This window comes from Hyperolius riggenbachi, chromosome 7 (genome assembly GCF_040937935.1).
Source record: "Hyperolius riggenbachi isolate aHypRig1 chromosome 7, aHypRig1.pri, whole genome shotgun sequence".
In the NCBI taxonomy this organism is placed as follows: domain Eukaryota; kingdom Metazoa; phylum Chordata; class Amphibia; order Anura; family Hyperoliidae; genus Hyperolius; species Hyperolius riggenbachi.
In genome coordinates, this window is record NC_090652.1 from 161,566,347 (window position 1) to 161,588,119 (window position 21,773).

Sequence of the window (21,773 nt, forward strand, 5' to 3'; positions counted from 1 at the left end):
GAAGTACAAATGTTAATTTTTCTACCCATTCCACAACCCTTCTTGTGGTTCTCATTGAGTCAGACAGTTTCATCAAATTCAGGCAGGTTTACTGGTTCAGTGGATTTTCACCAACATTCCCCAGCTTGGGAGAACTTGGATCTTAAGACAGCGTAACTTTAAAAGGAACTCAATGCTTTTCAAAACTTAATTCATAAATGAGATGCTACATTTCTTTTGTGATATGCAGAGAGTGACAGAGAAAGATGAGAGAGACTCTCGGAGTTCAGAGGAATGGATCCATTATCATGGCATAGAGTCCAGGCATCTCACCATCCAAGATCTGCTGAACCTGGGACACATTGTCATGTGAGTCACCTGGCAAATATTCTACATTTCACCATATCCAACAAGCAGGCCTGTCACCTGCATGAATACATTATTATTAATATTTGTGCTTTATTATGTAGATTTTACTATGTAGATTTAAGCTGCTTATTTTATCTTATTTTTGTGTGCACAATAAATAGCTGTTATACAGGTAGCTAGAAAAATGTATGAGCAGAGACTAAAGATAAAAAATAAACAATAAGTGTCAGTGCCAAGGTAGAAGGCGACCGCAGCCGAGAAGGACAATGTCCAAAAGTCCACACAAGCAATAAATATACAAAGTCAGCGCAGGTCTATAATAATACAGCTTTCGCCATTTTCTGATATACAGGATCCTTGAACGAAAAGGTAAAGAAGCAAGGCTTACCAGATTCCAACAACCCACATTATAAGGTTGTAAACGAATTTGATAGATGGTCCGCAGAACTCTCAGATGGTGTTGTTTCACCAGCGATGTCACACGCCACAGATTCCTCCAAAATGCAGTAGATATCCTGAGGTCACAAAGACTCGCCAGAGGGGAGTCCCATAGGATAGTAGCATTAAAGAGATATACGGCACATCTAAGTGTAAACCGTCTTTATTAAGTAGCATATAAAACAATTAGTAAAAGGAAAAAAGAAAACTCACATACGGGGCCCGTGCACTGGGAACCCCGAAAAAGTAGCGCGCATAAAATGGTCAATAGAAGACCTCAGATGTAATGGTGCCGCCTATCGCCTTCAGATGTAATGGTGCCGCCTATCGCCTGAAGGGGTAGAAAAATGAACATTTGTGCTTCTGCTATTTGCACGCTCCCATCATCTGAGGTCTTCTATTGACCATCTTATGCGCGCTACTTTTTCGGGGTTCCCAGTGCACGAGCCCCGTATGTGAGTTTTCTTTTTTCCTTTTACTAATTGTTTTATATGCTACGTAATAAAGGCGGTTTACACTTAGATGTGCCGTATATCTCTTTAATGCTACTATCCTATGGGACTCCCCTCTGGCGAATCTTTGTGACCTCAGGATATCTACTGCATTCTGGAGGAATCTGTGGCGTGTGACATCGCTGGTGAAACAACACCATCTGAGAGTTCTGCGGACCATCTATCAAATTCGTTTACAACCTTATAATGTGGGTTGTTGGAATCTGGTAAGCCTTGCTTTTTTACCTTTTCGTTCAAGGATCCTGTGTATCAGAAAATGGCGAAAGCTGTATTATTATAGACCTGCACTGACTTTGTATATTTAGGGATCAAAGATAACCAAAAAGGCTTTTGTAGTTGTTGGACCTGTCTAGCCTTTAGAGTGACATAAGATGAAAGGAGGATAGTTATCCAGGCTAATCTTGGTTGATGGCCCAATGTGGGGTGCATAGCTTCCCACAATGTTACCTTGGACAGTATGTGTCTAAATTCACAACTAAAGCCTAATCTACACGGAGCGATCCGGCGGCTCGATTAGCCACCGGATCGACTCTTCCGCATCCACGCGAGTACCCGCCGCGTCCCCGCTCGTCCGCGCGTGCGTCGAATTCGATGCCCACTCGTCACTGCCGGTGCTGCTTATCTTCCGCTCGATTCCCCGCTATTGTCCGCTCGGGGGGTACGAGCAGGGAATCGGCTGCAGTGAGATCGGACCTGTCAGATCTTATCAATCGAGCCGCATCAGCTGCTCGATTGATAAGATACATCGGCATGTGTAGACCCAGCATAAGGCTAATATTTGTTTTAGACCTTGCAGCAAAATGGATGGGACAATGTTTGTTAATTATACCTTTGACAATGCTTGAATCAGAATTGAATGTGGATATAAAAGGTGCATGTTTTTTCTGCTTACTTTCTGTACCTCCCCTTGTAGTATTCCTCTGCATTACACTTTTAGTTATTCTGCTGTCTTATACATTAATTTTATTGTAACCGTTTTCCACATAATTATTTACTAGCTCTTCTGTCTTTGTCAAAAAATGTTTTCTTTCCATGCAATTTCTCAAACATTTCATGAATTGTGGCTTTGGTGCATTCCACAGGCAATGGTCAAAATTACAACTTCCTCTCGGGATCACACTATTGCAATATGGGGTTTATGATAGATCTTCTAATCAACCCCTCGATCCGGGAGGTTAACACTAGATCTACTGTATTGGTACACAAACGCCAAATTCAGTCTGGGGAGTTTAGTGACAATAGGAATGTATATAACTAGTACTCAGGGCCATCCCCCTTGAGTATGCAGTCATCAATGTAGCGACACCATAATTTGCTGTAAGTGATACAGGATGATAAAATCCACTTATTCCTCCACTGCATCTTCCCTCCCTGGCAACACAGCCCCCCAGCATAATGGAACCACCACCATATTTTACTGTAGGTAGCAGGTGTTTTTCTTGAAATGCTGTGTTGTTTTTCCTCCATGCATAACGCCCCTTGTTATGCCCAAATAACTCAATTTTAGTTTCATCAGTCCACAGCACCTTATTCCAAAATGAAGCTGGCTTGTCTAAATGTGCTATAGCATACCTCAAGCGGCTCTGTTTGTGCTGTGGGCGGAGAAAAGGCTTCCTCTGCTTCACTCTCGCATACAGCATCTCCTTGTGTAAAGTGCACCGAATGGTTGAACGATGCACAGTGACTCCATCTGCAGCAAGATGATGTTGTAGGTCTTTGGTGTTGGTCTGTGGGTTTGTTGCTTCTGTTTATCAGAGATTTTTCTTGGTCTGCTAGTTCGAGCGTTAACTTAAACTAAGCCTGTGGTCTTCCATCTCCTCAATATTTTTAACAGACAGCTGAAATCTCTGAGACAGCTTTCTGTATCCTTCCCCTAAATCATGATGGTGAACAATCTTTTTCTTTAGGTCATTTGAGAGTTGTTTTGAGACCCCCATGTTGCTACTCTTCAGAGAAATTTACAAGAGGAGGGAAACTTACAATTGACCCCCTTAAATACTATTTCGTATAATTGGATTCACCTGTGTATGTAGGTCAGGGGTCACTGAGCTTATCAAGCCAATTTGAATTCCAATAATTAGTTCTAAAGGTATTGGAATCAATAAAATGACAACAGTGCCCAAATGTATGCACCTGCCTAATTTTACTTAAACAATTATTGCGCACTTTCTGTAAATGCAATAAACTTCATTTCACTTCTCAAATATCACTGTGTGTGTCTCCTATATGAAATATTTAACTGACATTTTTTATTGTTACAACCAACGATTTATACAGGAAAATCATAACGATTTACAATGTTGCCCAAACTTTTGCATCCCACTGTAAATCAGCAATGAGGCTTTATCTATTGCCCAGGCTTCGGACTGTATTTGAGGCAATCATTCCATCTGACGACTTATACACACCCGTCCCTCCTCCTTTTCACCCCCTCTTCTACCTCAGATCCAGTACACATCTATATGAGAGGCTGCATATCAGTGCATCTATTTGGTTTTGTTTAAAGCATTTTTTGTGAGCTCCTCCATGGACCAACTTTTAGGCCGGTTTCACACTGCCAACCTGTGTTGTTGGTGCGATGCAATTAGATGATTGCATCGCATCGCAACGCTAAAAATGGCCTTCTGGGTTTTCCATGTTAATCCCCTTTCTGGCTATAAGCCCAGCAGGAAGTGAGGCTTTCTAGCGCTCACTTTCTGTGGCAGAAATGCAAATTGCACGGAATTGTATTGAAAAAATACACTTCCGTACAGGCGCCACAAAGTGAAAACTTTTTAAAAAGTCTGCTTCACCGTAGACTTTCACGACTTCTGGTCCACTGCATGTCACTGCGCAAGCCGGCCCACAGCGCGCTGTTTCCCTCATGTTAGCAGTGCAGCAAAAAAGTCACTTCTGGTGCATTGCGTCGCACCGAGTATGAAAGGCCCTATAGACGTTTACTGCCTTAGTTTTGCCGCAGGATAACGCAATGCAATGAAAACACCCCCGTGTGAAAGGAGCGTTAGGCTTGCTCTTGTGCACTCGCTGACTTTCTTAAAGTGGAACTTTATTGTATATAACTCGCTGATAAAACTGCTTATTTTTACAAAATTAATTTATAATTATTTAGTCAATGATTGGCCACTGTAAAATATTACCCCACATTGATTTACACATTAAAATTTATCAGAGATGCTGGCTTTACTGCTAGCAAGGTCAATTGTAGTGGAGTGTTTTGGTTTTGTTTGTTCACTGAGTGAGGAGGGATATCAGATGATCTCCCAGAGTGCTCTTGGGAAAAGGCTTTTAGACATCCAAACCTAAGCTAAACATTATTGGGAGGGCGGGGTAACATATCAATGTGCAGCAATATAGAGCTATAAAAAGACTTTGATTTAGAGAAGTTAGGTAAAATTGGGTATTCTAAATAGTGATGGTCACGTCTAGGAGAACTCATGACCTGACCAAACTGATCACCTGCTTCTCCATGACATGGCCATCACTAATCCTAAATAATTTTTTACATTATACTATATGTCGTTATGATACCTTTTTAAATTTGTCCTGTTTTTTTTTTTTTTTAAAGGAAACCATCAAGAAATGCTCCCAAGCAGATTGAATTTACTGCAGAAACAATAAATGATTTTGAGTTACAGATACATGAGTAAGTTAACTTTTTTCTTCATTTTCTTCTTTTTAAATATCCCTCACCTGCCTCACTTAAAATGCGCTGGTGTGAGGTTTGGGGGATCTAATTATTTTGCCTCCACTTCCCACTCCCTGGGGGTATTTTCTCCAGCCAGACCTAACTCTCACTCTTTTACCGCCAACACACCACCTTACTAACCTTCCCCCCCCCCCCCCCCCAGGGGAAGTCAGTCACTGAAGTACAGTGTCTTATGCAGTATTCATTTTTGATCCAAAAGATGTGCTTGGGCTTATTTTCAGGGGATGTCTTAAATTTCTATCAGGAAGTCTCTTTGGTCTCTCAGCAGAACATTTGCTGTTGTAGTGTGTTGTTCCTGTGTTGTGTGTCTTCCTGTCTTACCCACTGTGCCGCCTCTTCCTTTGCTGGTTTCCAAATGTATTCTACTGTACTGATCAGGCACTTGCCCTATCATCCTTGCACACAGCTGATAACATTGCTGTGTGCTGCACTTGTAAGAGGAAAACAGAAAGGGACACCAGAGCCCAATATAGTGTAGTATGTAGTATAACCAGGTTATGGAGAAAGACAAAATGTGTGCTGTTATACTCTCAAGTGTGGGTTACCTCAAAGGCAACCACTGTATAGGCGAGTGGGGAGCATTAGGACCTGACCCCACTCAGGTTAAGATAGAAGTCGCTCTCTGCAGATAGGAGACAAGGGATAACACCCCTCCACCGAGGGTGGACTCGAGAAGGTAGCAAGGATGAAACAGAGGTGCCAATAACAGTATAAAACAGTTAAAAACCATTTTAAAAGAGGAGGCAGTGGTGGACTTACCTCCCCAGTAAGTAGACACCGAATTGGTTGATTTAATAGTCAACAATGACATTTATTTATACACTCCACAATTCAACACGTTTTGCAGGATTAAACCCGCTTCATCAGGCAATAACAGAAGCAATAACTAGTACTGGTCAGTGTAGCTGCAGTGTAGTACTGTTTGATCCTTGCAACATTGCTGTGTGCTGGGATAACAGGACTAGTGCTCGATTGGCACTGCACCTTTGTCCCTGCTTGCTGGCTGCCTCTTTCTCCATTTTGACTGCCGCTAGGGCTTATTTTCAGAGTAGGGCATATATGTTGAGCATGCTCGAAATACCAGCTAGGGCTTATTTTGGAAGAAACAGGATTCACATTACCTGTGCCAGTTATCTCTGAGGCCACACATTCTTATATACAGAGCGGCCAATCTCCCCAATTTATATGATAAACATAAATGGTTATGTGTTATGAACCATTTGTGTGTGTTCTGATCGTTCAAGTTTACGTACTTCTCAGCAGATGCACAAAATTTGTACCTGCAAATATAGGGGCTCTGATGCTAGTGTATTACTGCTGTGCATTAATTGCAGTGTATTCATTAGTAACTTGCATTGTTTTGTTTTGTAGGGCTATTGAGCATTATCACAAAAGAATTGGCTGGCTGATGGAAGGTAGCAGAAAGGTAATATAAATAATTGTCTTCTGTGCATAAAGGTGGCCCCAGTGGATTATTTGATACGTGATGTGACAAGATACCAGATGTTATTGACCACAGAGAGGTGTGCCAAAGATTACAGATCACCACTTATCACCATCCTGTCATAGACATAGACAAGATTCAAATAGTGTTTTTAAATGTCTTGACTTGACTTGCAATGTCCTTCCTGCCAAGTTTCAATTTGATGGACAACTTTGGCTAGAGCTTCTGTTCAATGATATACAGCCTTGCAGGTTGTCCCTAGCTTTTTATGCAATGCTAGCAGAAAACATGGCGGCAGCAGCTAGCTGCTGCAATGATGTCAACAATGTGCACAAAGTGACTTTGCCACTGCTGTGTAAGATGTGATGAAGCGTGCTACATAAGCAATGCAAACTGCTCACATTTTAGCTGTTTGTAAAGTAAAAGAATTCCTTAGTGAATGCTTTTAAAGTAAATTTACACTTTTAAAGTCCATCAGATAGACCTGGCATTGTAGATATGAATAAATATTCTTAAAAATCATTCATTGGAAACAAATGAAGCAGGGGCCAAAATGCTGCACCTGCAGGAAGTAGAGTGAGCTGCCGCCCCTGATGAGCATGGACGCATCAGGTGAGATTCACTCACAAGGCGCACCTATGCAGGAGGACACAGGAGGGAGGCCCATGGAGAGGGAGGTAGTAACGATGCCGACCCCCCACCCCACGTCTCCAGACTCATCAACACCAATCGTCAGGGCCGGTTCAAGTAACAATTGGGCCCTAGGGCGAAATTAGCCTGGGGGCCCCCCAACAGACACCCTTGACCACAAAACATCATTAGAGGCCCTTTGTTGCAGCCAAATTTCCCTGCTGGGCCCCTGAGCTGGCTGCTGACCCCCCCCCCCCCAATCACCTCCCAACTTAACCGACTCTGCAGAGTCCCTGGGGAGCAACAGCTAAGAGGGGGGAGGGACACCTTGGGGGGCCCTACAGGCTCTGGGGCCCTGGGGCAATTGCCCATTTTTTCCTATGGTAGCTCCGGCCCTGCCAATCGGCACTGCTGGCTGGAACCTTGATTGTTTCTACCCAGGAGTCGCCCTTTCCATGGTACACGTTACGCAACCAGCCCCCCCCCCCCCCCCCCCGAACACCCCATTCAGGACGCTACTAGATTTAACCAACCAGGACACCTACTGTAATCTTCTTAGTTCCTCCCTAGGTAGCAAGGTGTGTGAAAAAATAGCGCTTGTAAGTGTATTCTGTTAAACTTGAAATGTATTAACAAAAAATAAATTAACAATATACAGGAACATACTAGAATCACACTACAAGGCAACAAAGACTAAAAAAGACAGGGCAAATCACTCACATCCAGGATCCATTACAACAGGCAACCCAGATAGTCAGCCTCAGTATATGTACAGTATGTAGCCAGTCCTGGAGGGTATGCTGCTTCATATCCATTTGACCAGTTCTGTTTCATCAGGAGCTACTCTTACAGATTATTTTGTTTGCTGGATAGTATAATGCTTAAAGAGAATCTGTATTGTTAAAATCGCACAAAAGTAAACATATCAGTGCGTTAGGGGACATCTCCTATTACCCTCTGTCACAATTTCGCCGCTCCTCGCCGCATTAAAAGTGGTTAAAAACAGTTTTAAAAAGTTTGTTTATAAACAAACAAAATGGCCACCAAAACAGGAAGTAGGTTGATGTACAGTATGTCCACACATAGAAAATACATCCATACACAAGCAGGCTGTATACACCCTTCCTTTTGAATCTCAAGAGATAATTTGTGTGTTTCTTTCCCCCTGCAGCGATCTTCCACTGAAGTGTCAGGCTGTTTCTTCCTGCAGAGTGCAGACAGCTCTGCCTGTATGTAATTCCTCAGTATGTGAAAGCCCAGCCAGCTTAGAGGAGGATTTATCCAGCTTGTAAAAGATAAGAGAGAAGAGAGAAGCTGCCCTAATCTAAATAGTGCAGAGAGGGTCCTGGAGGGGGGAGATGCATCACAGAACCACAACACTGAAAAACTTGGCAGCCTTCCAGACACAGGCTGACAAGTCTGACAAGAGAGAGATAAGTTGATTTATTACAGAGATGGTGATAGTAGAACGTGCTGCAGTAAGCCAGAACACATTAGAATAGCTTTTGGAACTTGTAGGATGATAAAAAACAGGATGCAATTTTTGTTACGGAGTCTCTTTAAGGGCTGTGCCTCTGACACAGGAGATTCAATTCTCTGGTATTCCTGTTCAGTAATCCAGCTCCTATTCTGTAAGGAGGCACTGGGCAAGACTCCATAACACTGCTACTGCCTATAGAGCGCGTCTTAGTGGCTGCAGCTCTGGTTCTTTGAGTCCGCCAGGAGAAAATTGAAAAATAAATGTTTTGTGTCTTGTCTGTTCTGTGTCTCGCTTTTAGGGTATTTATTGCATTTTGTTCCTCCTTTGTTTCATGTATAAATACAGTAGCAAAACAATGGTAACATATTTTGAAAAGAACAGAGAAAAAAGTGGAGAAAGGTGATTTTTTTTTACTTGATTAGATTTTCAGTTTATTGAACAAAAATCAAACAAAAAAATATTTGGAAATAATGGATCAGTTTCCCTGATTACTATTCAAAATTTGAGCTGAAATGGCAATGATTTTTTACTATTGAGTAGATGGAAGAATGGCTGGGGTTTGGCAGCTGCGTAACTTTGAACAGCATCAATCAGTAAAAAAGCCATTGAGTTCAATCAAACCTCTGACTGATTTCTCCTGTAATCTAGTTGAAATCTAGTGGTACAAGTTGTGAAATGGTTGCTACATCTCATTCAATTTGTGATTAGGGAGTAATAACATTGTCAAATTGGGCTACTGTGTTATAGTATATAGTCACCTTTGTTTTGTCTTCCAGATGTTCGGTATTATAAAGGGGAGAAATGTTGGTCTTTTAATAGATTCATCACATCTAAACTGTGGACCAAGGAGGATGGATTTCCTAAGAAGCCTGTTGGTAATTAATAAACTGATTTGTAATCATGTATAATGGGCTACATTGAGTACAGCCTTATGCAGAGATGGTGGTGGACACAGCCAACCATAGGCCCCCGTGCAGAATAAATTACAGTAGCCCCGTACCTCGCACTTTATGTGCAGCTGCAACACAGTGATCACAATTAGGGAGGGTCAATGAGATGCTAATGATTTCAAATTAATGAAAGATTATGCAAACATATGAAACTTGAAAATGTACCGACTAAACTTTGCCTTGGTGGGATTCAACTGATTCCTTTTCAAGCATCATAAATTTGCACACAATATTTGCAGATCCTGCTTCAACTGAATTATTGAATTATTTGCACCTAATTGACCATCCTTAGTCATAACAGTACATTGGTGAGGTGAGGTCAAATAATGGCCGTAACATAACAGTATGTGAACTTAGCTTGTAAACTGTAAGCACTATATTAATTGACACACTTGTTTTACCCATACATTATGGGGCCTAACTCCTCCTAATGCAACAGTGTCACACATGCTAAGAAACATATGAAGACTTGTCAACAATTTAAATGGAAAAATTTATATAATAGTACTGACTGCAGCACTTTACAAAGTACATAGTCATGTCACTGGCTGTCCACACAGCAGCTTACAAATGAATCCTAACCATAGCCATGGGCTAATATCCCACCAAATTATTATTATTATGTGTTTAAATAGTACTGACATCTTCAGTTGCATCTTACAGAGTTCATATTCATGTCACTGACTATCCTCAGAGGAGTTTACACTCTAATCCCTAATCCCCATAGTCATAGTCCAATTTCCTACCATATTATTTTTATGTATTTATATAGTACTGACATCTTCTGCAGCTCTTTACAGACTACATAGCCATGTCACTGACTGTCCTCAAAGGAGTTCACAATCTAATCCCTACCCTAGCCACAGTCGTACTGTAAATAACTATCATAACCTAAGGCCAAATTGGCAAGGAAGGCAAGGATGGACAATTAACTTATAGCATGCTGTAGACTCTCAGTTTTCTACACTTTAGTTGCATCCTGAGTGAGAAAAGGTCAGATGGGAGATATGTTTTTGAGTAAGAGATGACTAAGCAGTGAATGTGAGGAATAAATAAGAGAGAGGAGTCAAATTTTACCCCTAAGCAACGTACTTTGGGAACTGAAACACATATTGTTACTGTATATCAGGCAGAGAGGTGGACAGAGACGGTGGAACGAGGATTAGTTCTTTTTTACTAATTTGCAGTGATCATACGAATTGGATGGCGGCTTCAGAGGGTGTGTAATAGACTGCAATTTTACATTGCAGTTTTACAGCGCCAAGGTGGTGAGTTGGGCGCCTGCTACTAGTCGATCGGCTATTCCTAGCCAGTCAGCCAGCACTTCCAATCTTGATTTTAGGCAATACTAGCTGATCAGCTATTAATTGCCAAATGGTTAGTACTTCGGCTGTGATTAGTTGAACAGATATTATAGCAATGGGCAGGAGGGTTAGTGTTAGACATTAGGAGGGGGTTAGTGTTGGACATTAGGTGGGAGCGAATCAGGTTATTCCTGCTCGCAGTGCTGAGTGACGCTTGGCACTGTCATAGCAGCAATGTTATGCTGCGCACCCCATATATCGGTAATTCAGTGCTCTGGCGCCTGCCAGCCCCCGAATTACATCCCCCTCCGAGTTGCGACTTGGAGGTTGAATAGTATTTAACGTCACCCCCGAGTTTAGTGGCAGCAGGGAGAGCCGTCATTCGGCTCTCCCCGCACCAAACTGAGCGGCTCCGAGACGCCATGTACACAGGAGGGAGGGTTAGTGTTAGGCATTAGGAGGGGGTTAGTGTTAGGCATTATGAGGTGGTTAGTGTTAGACATTAGGAGGGGGTAAGTGTTAGACATTTGGAGGGGGGTTAGTGTTAGGTATTAGGAGTGGGTTAGTGTTAGACATTAGATGGGGTTAGTGTTAGGCATTAGGAGGGGGGTTAGTGTTAGGCATTATGAGGTGGTTAGTGTTAGACATTAGGAGGGGGGTTAGTGTTAGAAATTGGGAGGGGGGTTAGTGTTAGGCATTATGAGGTGGTTAGTGTTAGACATTAGGAGGGGGTAAGTGTTAGACATTTGGAGGGGGGTTAGTGTTAGGCATTAGGAGTGGGTTAGTGTTAGACATTAGATGGGGTTAGTGTTAGGCATTAGGAGGTGGTTAGTGTTAGACATTAGGAGGGGGGTTAGTGTTAGAAGTTGGGAGGGGGGTTAGTGTTAGGCATTAGGAGTGGGTTAGTGTTAGACATTAGGATGGGGTTAGTGTTAGGCATTAGGAGAGGGGGTTAGTGTTAGACATTAGGAGGCAGGTTAGTGTTAGACATTAGGAGGGGGGGTTAGTGTTAGGCATTAGGAGGGGGGTTAGTGTTAGGCATTAGGAGGGGGTTAGTGTTAGGCATTATGAGGTGGTTAGTGTTAGACATTAGGAGGGGGTTAGTGTTAGACATTAGGATGGGGTTAGTGTTAGGCATTAGGAGGGGGTTAGTGTTAGGCATTAGGAGAGGGGTTAGTGTTAGGCATTAGGAGGGGGTTAGTGTTAGACATTAGGAGGGGGTTAGTGTTAGGCTTTAGGAGGGGGGCTAGTGTTAGGCATTAGGAGGGGGTTAGTGGTAGACATTAGGAGGAGGTTAGTGTTAGGCATTAGGAGGGGGTTAGTGTTAGACATTAGGATGGGGTTAGTGTTAGGCTTTAGGAGGGGGTTAGTGTTAGGCATTAGGAGGGGGTTAGTGTAAGACATTAGGAGGGGGTTAGTGTTAGACATTGGGAGGGGGGTTAGTGTTAGGCATTAGGAGTGGGTTAGTGTTAGACATAAGGATGGGGTTAGTGTTAGGCATTAGGAGGGGGTTAGTGTTAGGCATTAGGAGGGGGGCTAGTGTTAGACATTAGGAGGCAGGTTAGTGTTAGACATTAGGAGGGGGGTTAGTGTTAGGCATTAGGAGGGGGGTTAGTGTTAGGCCTTAGGAGGGGGGTTAGTGTTAGGCATTAGGAGGGGGGGTTAGTGTTAGGCATTAGGAGGGAGGTTAGTGTTAGTCATTAGGAGGGGGTTAGTGTTAGGCATTATGAGGTGGTTAGTGTTAGACATTAGGAGGGGGTTAGTGTTTGACATTGGGAGGGGGGTTAGTGTTAGGCACTAGGAGGGGGTTAGTGTTAGGCATTAGGAGGGGGTTAGTGGTAGACATTAGGATGGGGTTAGTGTTAGGCATTAGGAGGGGGTTAGTGTTAGGCATTTGGAGGGGGGCTAGTGTTAGACATTAGGAGGCCGGTTAGTGTTAGACATTAGGAGGGGGGTTAGTGTTATGCATTAGGAGGGGGTTAGTGTTAGGCATTAGGATGGGGGTTAGTGTTAGGCATTAGGATAGGGTTAGTGGTAGACATTAGGAGAGGGTTAGTGTTAGACATTAGGAGGGGGTTAGTGTTAGACATTAGGAGGGGGTAAGTGTTAGAAATTAGGAGGGGGTTAGTGTTAGACATTAGGAGGGGGTTAGTGTTAGGCATTAGGAGGGGGGTTAGTGTTAGACATTAGGAGGGGGGGTTAGTGTTAGGCATTAGGAGGGGGGTTAGTGTTAGGCATTAGGAGGGGGTTAGTGTTAGGCATTATGAGGTGGTTAGTGTTAGACATTAGGAGGGGGTTAGTGTTAGACATTGGTAGGGGGGTTAGTGTTAGGCATTTAGGAGTGGGTTAGTGTTAGACATTAGGATGGGGTTAGTGTTAGGCATTAGGAGGGGGTTAGTGTTAGGCATTAGGAGGGGGGTTAGTGTTAGACATTAGGAGGCAGGTTAGTGTTAGACATTAGGAGGGGGGTTAGTGTTAGGCATTAGGAGGGGGGTTAGTGTTAGGCATTAGGGGGGGGTTAGTGTTAGGCATTAGGAGGGGGGTTAGTGTTAGTCATTAGGAGGGGGTTAGTGTTAGGCATTAGGAGGGGGGTTAGTGTTAGACATTAGGAGGCAGGTTAGTGTTAGACATTAGGAGGGGGGGTAGTGTTAGGCATTAGGAGGGGGGTTAGTGTTAGACATTAGGAGGGGGGTTAGTGTTAGACATTAGGAGGGGGTTAGTGTTAGACATTAGGAGGGGGTTAGTGTTAGACATTAGGAGGGGGTTAGTGTTAGGCATTAGGAGGGGGGTTAGTGTTAGACATTAGGAGGGGTGGTTAGTGTTAGGCATTAGGAGGGGGGTTAGTGTTAGTCATTAGGAGGGGGTTAGTGTTAGGCATTATGAGGTGGTTAGTGTTAGACATTAGGAGGGGGTTAGTGTTAGACATTGGGAGGGGGGTTAGTGTTAGGAATTAGGAGGGGGTTAATGTGAGACATTAGGATGGGGTTAGTGTTAGGCATTAGGAGGGGGTTAGTGTTAGGCATTAGGAGGGGGGCTAGTGTTAGACATTAGGAGGCCGGTTAGTGTTAGACATTAGGAGGGGGGTTAGTGTTATGCATTAGGAGGGGGTTAGTGTTAGGCATTAGGAGGGGGTTAGTGTTAGACATTAGGATGGGGGTTAGTGTTAGGTATTCGGATAGGGTTAGTGGTAGACATTAGGAGAGGGTTAGTGTTAGACATTAGGAGGGGGTTAGTGTTAGACATAAGGAGGGGGTTAGTGTTAGACATTAGGAGGGGGTTAGTGTTAGGCATTAGGAGGGGGGTTAGTGTTAGACATTAGGAGGGGGGGTTAGTGTTAGGCATTAGGAGGGGGGTTAGTGTTAGACATTAGGGGGGGGGGTAGTGTTAGGCATTATGAGGTGGTTAGTGTTAGACATTAGGAGGGGGTTAGTGTTAGACATTGGTAGGGGGGTTAGTGTTAGGCATTTAGGAGTGGGTTAGTGTTAGACATTAGGATGGGGTTAGTGTTAGGCATTAGGAGGGGGTTAGTGTTAGGCATTAGGAGGGGGGTTAGTGTTAGACATTAGGAGGCAGGTTAGTGTTAGACATTAGGAGGGAGGTTAGTGTTATGCATTAGGAGGGGGTTAGTGTTAGACATTAGGAGACAGGTTAGTGTTAGACATTAGGAGGGGGTTAGTGTTAGGCATTAGGAGGGGGGTTAGTGTTAGGCATTAGGAGGGGGGCAAGTGTTAGGCATTAGGAGGTGGTTAGTGTTAGACATTAGGAGGGGGTTAGTGTTAGACATTGGTAGGGGGGTTAGTGTTAGGCATTTAGGAGTGGGTTAGTGTTAGACATTAGGATGGGGTTAGTGTTAGGCATTAGGAGGGGGTTAGTGTTAGGCATTAGGAGGGGGGTTAGTGTTAGACATTAGGAGGCAGGTTAGTGTTAGACATTAGGAGGGAGGTTAGTGTTATGCATTAGGAGGGGGGTTAGTGTTAGACATTAGGAGACAGGTTAGTGTTAGACATTAGGAGGGGGTTAGTGTTAGGCATTAGGAGGGGGGTTAGTGTTAGGCATTAGGAGGGGGGTAAGTGTTAGGCATTAGGAGGGGGGTTTGTGTTAGGCATTAGGAGAGGGGTTAGTGTTAGGCATTAGGAGGGGGGGGTTAGTGTTAGGCATTAGGAGGGGGGTTAGTGTTAGTCATTAGGAGGGGGTTAGTGTTAGGCATTATGAGGTGGTTAGTGTTAGACATTAGGAGGGGGTTAGTGTTTGACATTGGGAGGGGGGTTAGTGTTAGGCACTAGGAGGGGGTTAGTGTTAGGCATTAGGAGGGGGTTAGTGGTAGACATTAGGATGGGGTTAGTGTTAGGCATTAGGAGGGGGGTTAGTGTTAGGCATTAGGAGAGGGGTTAGTGTTAGACATTAGGAGGCAGGTTAGTGTTAGACATTAGGAGGGGGGTTAGTGTTATGCATTAGGAGGGGGTTAGTGTTAGGCATTAGGAGGGGGTTAGTGTTAGACATTAGGATGGGGGTTAGTGTTAGGCATTAGGATTGGGTTAGTGGTAGACATTAGGAGGGGGGGTTAGTGTTAGACATTAGGAGGGGGTTAGTGTTAGACATTAGGAGGGGGTTAGTGTTAGGCATTAGGAGGGGGGTTAGTGTTAGACATTAGGAGGTGGTCGGGGGTAGTGTTAGGCATTAGGAGGGGGGTTAGTGTTAGGCATTAGGAGGGGGGTTAGTGTTAGACATTGGGGGGGGGTAGTGTTAGACATTAGGAGGGGGGTTAGTGTTAGGCATTAGGAGGGGGTTAGTGTTAGGAATTATGAGGTGGTTAGTGTTAGACATTAGGAGGGGGTTAGTGTTAGACATTGGTAGGGGGGTTAGTGTTAGGCATTTAGGAGTGGGTTAGTGTTAGACATTAGGATGGGGTTAGTGTTAGGCATTAGGAGGGGGTTAGTGTTAGGCATTAGGAGGGGGGTTAGTATTAGACTTTAGGAGGCAGGTTAGTGTTAGACATTAGGAGGGAGGTTAGTGTTATGCATTAGGAGGGGGTTAGTGTTAGACATTAGGTTGGGGGTTAGTGTTAGGCATTAGGAGGGGGTTAGTGTTAGGCCTTAGGAGGGGGGTTAGTGTTAGACATTAGGAGGGGGGGTTAGTGTTAGACATTAGGAGGGGGGTTAGTGTTAGGCATTAGGAGGGGGTTAGTGTTAGACATTAGAAGGGGGTTAGTGTTAGGCATTAGGAGGGGGTTAGTGTTAGGCATTAGTGTTAGTGTTAAACTTTAGGAGGGGGGTTAGTGTTAGGAATTAGGAAGGGAGGTTAGTATTAGGCATTAGGAAGAAGGTTAGTGTTAGGCATTATGGGGGAGCGTTAGTGTTAGAATAGGGGACAGGGTATTAGTCTATAGTAAAATACTGGTAATATATTACTGATATTTTAACTCTTGGCATACAACAGTGCCCAGTTCACCTTCTGCCTGTGCAATCTGCGCTATGGAGTTATTTTACTATTAACATACCCTCTGCCCATCTCACTCTCTGCACGAATGCAGTGGCCAGAGCATGGCCACATGGGACGTAAAGGGACTTTCTGCTACTCAGAAGAGTAGGTTTACTTTAGAGGAATGGTGGAAACCTGCAGATGAAAATGGTACAGGCAATAGGCATCTGTTTTTAGGCTGCTGTAAGTAAAGTTGAAATTTTAATTTAAAATGTTTATGTTTAATAGTTGCTTTTAAAAATGACTCCTTTTTAGCATGCTTTGTGTAAACTGTATTGTATTTTAGTGCCTTGTAGATGAGCAGATGTGCTACAAAGAGAGAATATTTCTAATGTCCTTTGGAACAGATGTTTCATGTCTCTGGGAGTCACCACGAAATGTTAATGTCCAAATGTAAGTGTCTGCACAACAGTGTCACTATGTGCAGTGTCAGCACAGTGCTAACTCTCTCAATAGCCTTGCATTGGGTAGCAAAGGATTATTCTGTCATGAGTGAACACAAGAATGTTTTCTAGCTTCTTCATAAGATGGGTATGAGACATGGCTCCCCCCATCTTGTAGTTTTACTTCTCGCTAGAGATAAACAAGGTTGCCAGCTTTCACTTTGCAGAAAACTGGAAGTCTCCCAAAATGTATTTTACAAAACTGTTGTATACAAATGTTTCTGTTTTTGATGTTCTATCTAAAATTACAACTGTGTTATGTTACCAAAGCAAAGTCCTTAGACTTGATAAATGGCTTTAGTATACAGTACATGCATACAGAAATTAACAGTCAAACCAGCAGTTGGAGCTTAGAAATTAACAGTCAAACCAGCAGGTGGTGCTCTAAACGAAAATCACTATTTGAACCTGAACTCTTGCACAGGACAGAAGAAAAACAGAGAGAAATGCACTCTGCATGTATTTAGAGAGTTTAGCCTGTCTAATTCCCCCTCATCTGTGAGTAATCACAAGTTTTAATTTAATCTATTCAGATATGTCAGCTGACTGCCACAGCAGATAAGCTTATTTGAAAGCACGGGATGTCAACAATATGTCTACTTCAATGAAAGTAGGAAGTAGACAAACAGGATTTGTATTAGCGGTAACAAAGAAATGTTTTTCTTTAAAGGTTATTATGCTGATGCATATGTTTTAGAGCAGAGGGGAAGTTCTGAGTTCAGGTATGCTTTAACATTTTCCAGAGGAAAAAAAATCCCTTTAAAACAGCTGTCAACTTTCCTTCCATAGCAATAAAGTTATCTTTCAGACCCCTTTTGTGATGCATAATAAAGTTCTGATTCCCTAACAGGACCAATACACAGATGCTAGCAGCGCTTCTGGGAGTCTTTTATTTACTACCTGGTTGCTGCTGCTTTAGCACCTGCACTTATTGGCACTTGTAGCATTGATGGAAACTGTCTGGAAAAAAACTGAAATCAGTGTTGGATATGTTTTAATGATTTCACATACAATTAATCTCTATGGATTTATTTTCTATCTACAGACTGCATGAGGCTAGACAGTGGATCCAAGAGCTGCAGCCTCGTGGAGGTTGTAACTTGCTTCTGGCACTTAGGAAAGCCCTACGCATCCAAGACCTGGATTCTCTTGTCATTGTTGTTAGCAGCTGGTATGATTATCAAATTATATTCCCAACATGCTGCATATAAACATACCAGTATAAATACAAATTGTTGTAAGTAGTACAAGTTAACAAGTTAACACACCATGCAAAAAAAAAAAAATAAAAAAAAAAAATCCAATTTTACAGCAATTTTTCCCGTTTTTTTAGTTTTCTTGATCGGGAGTGGCAGAAATGTCTGATCAATTTTTTGCAAGATTGTGTGGTGTTAACAACTTCGTGATGTAGAGATACAAGCAATGTTTTCAGAGTTTTCAACCGGTTTTTTTTCATAATTGGGGAAAAATTTAACACGTGTGGTACATGGTTAGATTTTTTTAAATGTTACAATCAATTAGAAAATTTGATTGTAAATCTTGAATTGAAAGGAAATTAAAAAAATTGTATTGTGTGTGACCACCTTTAATCACCAATGTCCAGTGGCGGTGCCAGGGGGGTGCTTGGGGGTGCTCAAGCACCCCCTAAATTTGTCCAAGCACCCCCAAAGCACTCCCTGGCGTGAACTGACTTCAGGCGTCTAAGAGACGCCGAGTCAGTTCACAGCAACAGCCCGGAGCAGCAGGCAGGGCTACGGTAAGATGGCCACCCGAAGCCCTGCTCTGCAGACTTGGAGTCTGCAGTGCAGGGCTTCGGGCGGCCATTTTCCCGTAGCCCTGCTCGCCGGGAAATGCAGGCTGCTGCAGGAAGGAAGAGGATCGTGGGAGCTGAGCTGCGCGCCACAAGGAGGTCGGAAGAGGAGGAGGTCAGAACAGGAGGTCTTCTGACTAGGTGAGTAAATGGGGTTTTCTTTTCTTTTTCAGGTGGTGCTGCTGATTGGGGTCAGATCTGATAAGGATTGTGCATATTGGGGTCAGATCTGATAAGGATTGTGCATATTGGGGTCATATCTGATAACGGTTGTGCATATTGGGGTCATATCTGATAACGGTTGTGCATATTGGGGTCATATCTGATAACGGTTGTGCATATTGGGATCATATCTGATAACGGTTGTGCATATTGGTGTCATATCTGATAACGGTTGTGCATATTGGGGTCATATCTGATAACGGTTGTGCATATTGGGGTCATATTTGATAACGGTTGTGCATATTGGGGTCATATCTGATAACGATTGTGCATATTGGGGTCATATCTGATAACGATTGTGCATATTGGGGTCATTGAACGTGTTTTTTGTTCAAATCTGCTCACATAACGTGTATTTTCTTGAGAAAACCTGCACAATTATGTGAATGTTCTGGGGAAAGGGCCACCAAAACTTGGGCCCTCTGTCTTTGCGTTGCACTTTTAAAGGGAACCCGAGGTGAGAATAATATTGAGGCTGCCATATTTATCTCCTTTTAATTAATACCAGCTGCCTGGCTGCCGTGTTGGTCCTCTGCCTCTAATTCTTTCAACCATAGACCCTGAACAAGCATGCAGCAGGTCAGGGGTTTCTGACAATATTGTCAGAACTGACAAGATTAGCTGCATACTTGTTTCTGGTGTAATTCAGTTCACTACTGCAGCCAATAGATCAGCAGGGCTGCCAGGCAACTAGAATTGTTTAAAAGGAAATAAATATGGCAGCCACCATATCACTCTCACCCTGGGTTCACTTTAAATTACAGTTAGCCCCGCCCCCATCCGGTCATGACCACGCCCATTTTTGTCCACCCCCTAAATTTGTCCAAGCACCCCCAAAGCACCTACTGGCGTGAACTGACTTCAGGCGTCTAAGAGACGCCGAGTCAGTTCACAGCAACAGCCCGGAGCAGCAGGCAGGGCTACGGTAAGATGGCCGCCCGAAGCCCTGCTCTGCAGACTTGGAGTCTGCAGTGCAGGGCTTCGGGCGGCCATTTTCCCATAGCCCTGCTCGCCGGGAAATGCAGGCTGCTGCAGGAAGGAAGAGGATCGTGGGAGCTGAGCTGCGCGCCACAATGAGGTCGGAAGAGGAGGAGGTCGGAACAGGAGGTCTTCTGACTAGGTGAGTAAATGGGTTTTTCTTTTCTTTTTCAGGTGGTGCTGCTGATTGGAGTCAGATCTGATAAGGATTGTGCATATTGGGGTCAGATCTGATAAGGGATTGTGCATATTGGGGTCATATCTGATAACGGTTGTGCATATTGGGGTCATATCTGATAACGGTTGTGCATATTGGGGTCATATCTGATAACGGTTGTGCATATTGGGATCATATCTGATAACGGTTTTGCATATTGGTGTCATATCTGATAACGGTTGTGCATATTGGGGTCATATCTGATAACGATTGTGCATATTGGGGTCATATCTGATAATGATTGTGCATATTGGGGTCATATCTGATAACGATTGTGCATATTGGGGTCATTGAACGTGTTTTTTGCTCAAATCTGCTCACATAACGTGTATTTTCTTGAGAAAACCTGCACAATTATGTGCATTTTCTGGGGAAAGGGCCACCAAAACTTGGGCCCTCTGTCTTTGCGTTGCACTTTTAAAGGGAACCCGAGGTGAGAATAATATTGAGGCTGCCATATTTATCTCCTTTTAATTAATACCAGCTGCCTGGCTGCCGTGTTGGTCCTCTGCCTCTAATTCTTTCAACCATAGACCCTGAACAAGCATGCAGCAGGTCAGGGGTTTCTGACAATATTGTCAGAACTGACAAGATTAGCTGCATACTTGTTTCTGGTGTAATTCAGTTCACTACTGCAGCCAATAGATCAGCAGGGCTGCCAGGCAACTAGAATTGTTTAAAAGGAAATAAATATGGCAGCCACCATATCACTCTCACCCTGGGTTCACTTTAAATTACAGTTAGCCCCGCCCCCATCCGGTCATGACCACGCCCATTTTTGTCCACCCCCTAAATTTGTCCAAGCACCCCCAAAGCACTCCCTGGCGTGAACTGACTTCAGGCGTCTAAGAGACGCCGAGTCAGTTCACAGCAACAGCCCGGAGCAGCAGGCAGGGCTACGGTAAGATGGCCACCCGAAGCCCTGCTCTGCAGACTTGGAGTCTGCAGTGCAGGGCTTCGGGCGGCCATTTTCCCGTAGCCCTGCTCGCCGGGAAATGCAGGCTGCTGCAGGAAGGAAGAGGATCGTGGGAGCTGAGCTGCGCGCCACAAGGAGGTCGGAAGAGGAGGAGGTCAGAACAGGAGGTCTTCTGACTAGGTGAGTAAATGGGGTTTTCTTTTCTTTTTCAGGTGGTGCTGCTGATTGGGGTCAGATCTGATAAGGATTGTGCATATTGGGGTCAGATCTGATAAGGATTGTGCATATTGGGGTCATATCTGATAACGGTTGTGCATATTGGGGTCATATCTGATAACGGTTGTGCATATTGGGGTCATATCTGATAACGGTTGTGCATATTGGGATCATATCTGATAACGGTTGTGCATATTGGTGTCATATCTGATAACGGTTGTGCATATTGGGGTCATATCTGATAACGGTTGTGCATATTGGGGTCATATCTGATAACGGTTGTGCATATTGGGGTCATATTTGATAACGGTTGTGCATATTGGGGTCATATCTGATAACGATTGTGCATATTGGGGTCATATCTGATAACGATTGTGCATATTGGGGTCATTGAACGTGTTTTTTGTTCAAATCTGCTCACATAACGTGTATTTTCTTGAGAAAACCTGCACAATTATGTGAATGTTCTGGGGAAAGGGCCACCAAAACTTGGGCCCTCTGTCTTTGCGTTGCACTTTTAAAGGGAACCCGAGGTGAGAATAATATTGAGGCTGCCATATTTATCTCCTTTTAATTAATACCAGCTGCCTGGCTGCCGTGTTGGTCCTCTGCCTCTAATTCTTTCAACCATAGACCCTGAACAAGCATGCAGCAGGTCAGGGGTTTCTGACAATATTGTCA

General features: G+C 43.7%; 1 protein-coding gene across 2 annotated transcripts in view; it reads left to right on the top strand.

Annotated features, from left to right (window-relative positions):
* Positions 1 to 21,773, top strand: part of VWA3A (von Willebrand factor A domain containing 3A) — a 172,044-nt gene that overhangs the window by 21,239 nt on the left and 129,032 nt on the right. For both annotated transcript variants that reach the window (XM_068244821.1, XM_068244822.1), the window contains exons 4-9: positions 230 to 348; positions 4,864 to 4,941; positions 6,376 to 6,430; positions 9,335 to 9,433; positions 16,577 to 16,683; positions 17,779 to 17,904. In XM_068244821.1, coding sequence (XP_068100922.1) covers positions 230 to 348; positions 4,864 to 4,941; positions 6,376 to 6,430; positions 9,335 to 9,433; positions 16,577 to 16,683; positions 17,779 to 17,904 — 584 coding nt within the window. The remainder of the gene's footprint in view (positions 1 to 229; positions 349 to 4,863; positions 4,942 to 6,375; positions 6,431 to 9,334; positions 9,434 to 16,576; positions 16,684 to 17,778; positions 17,905 to 21,773) is intronic.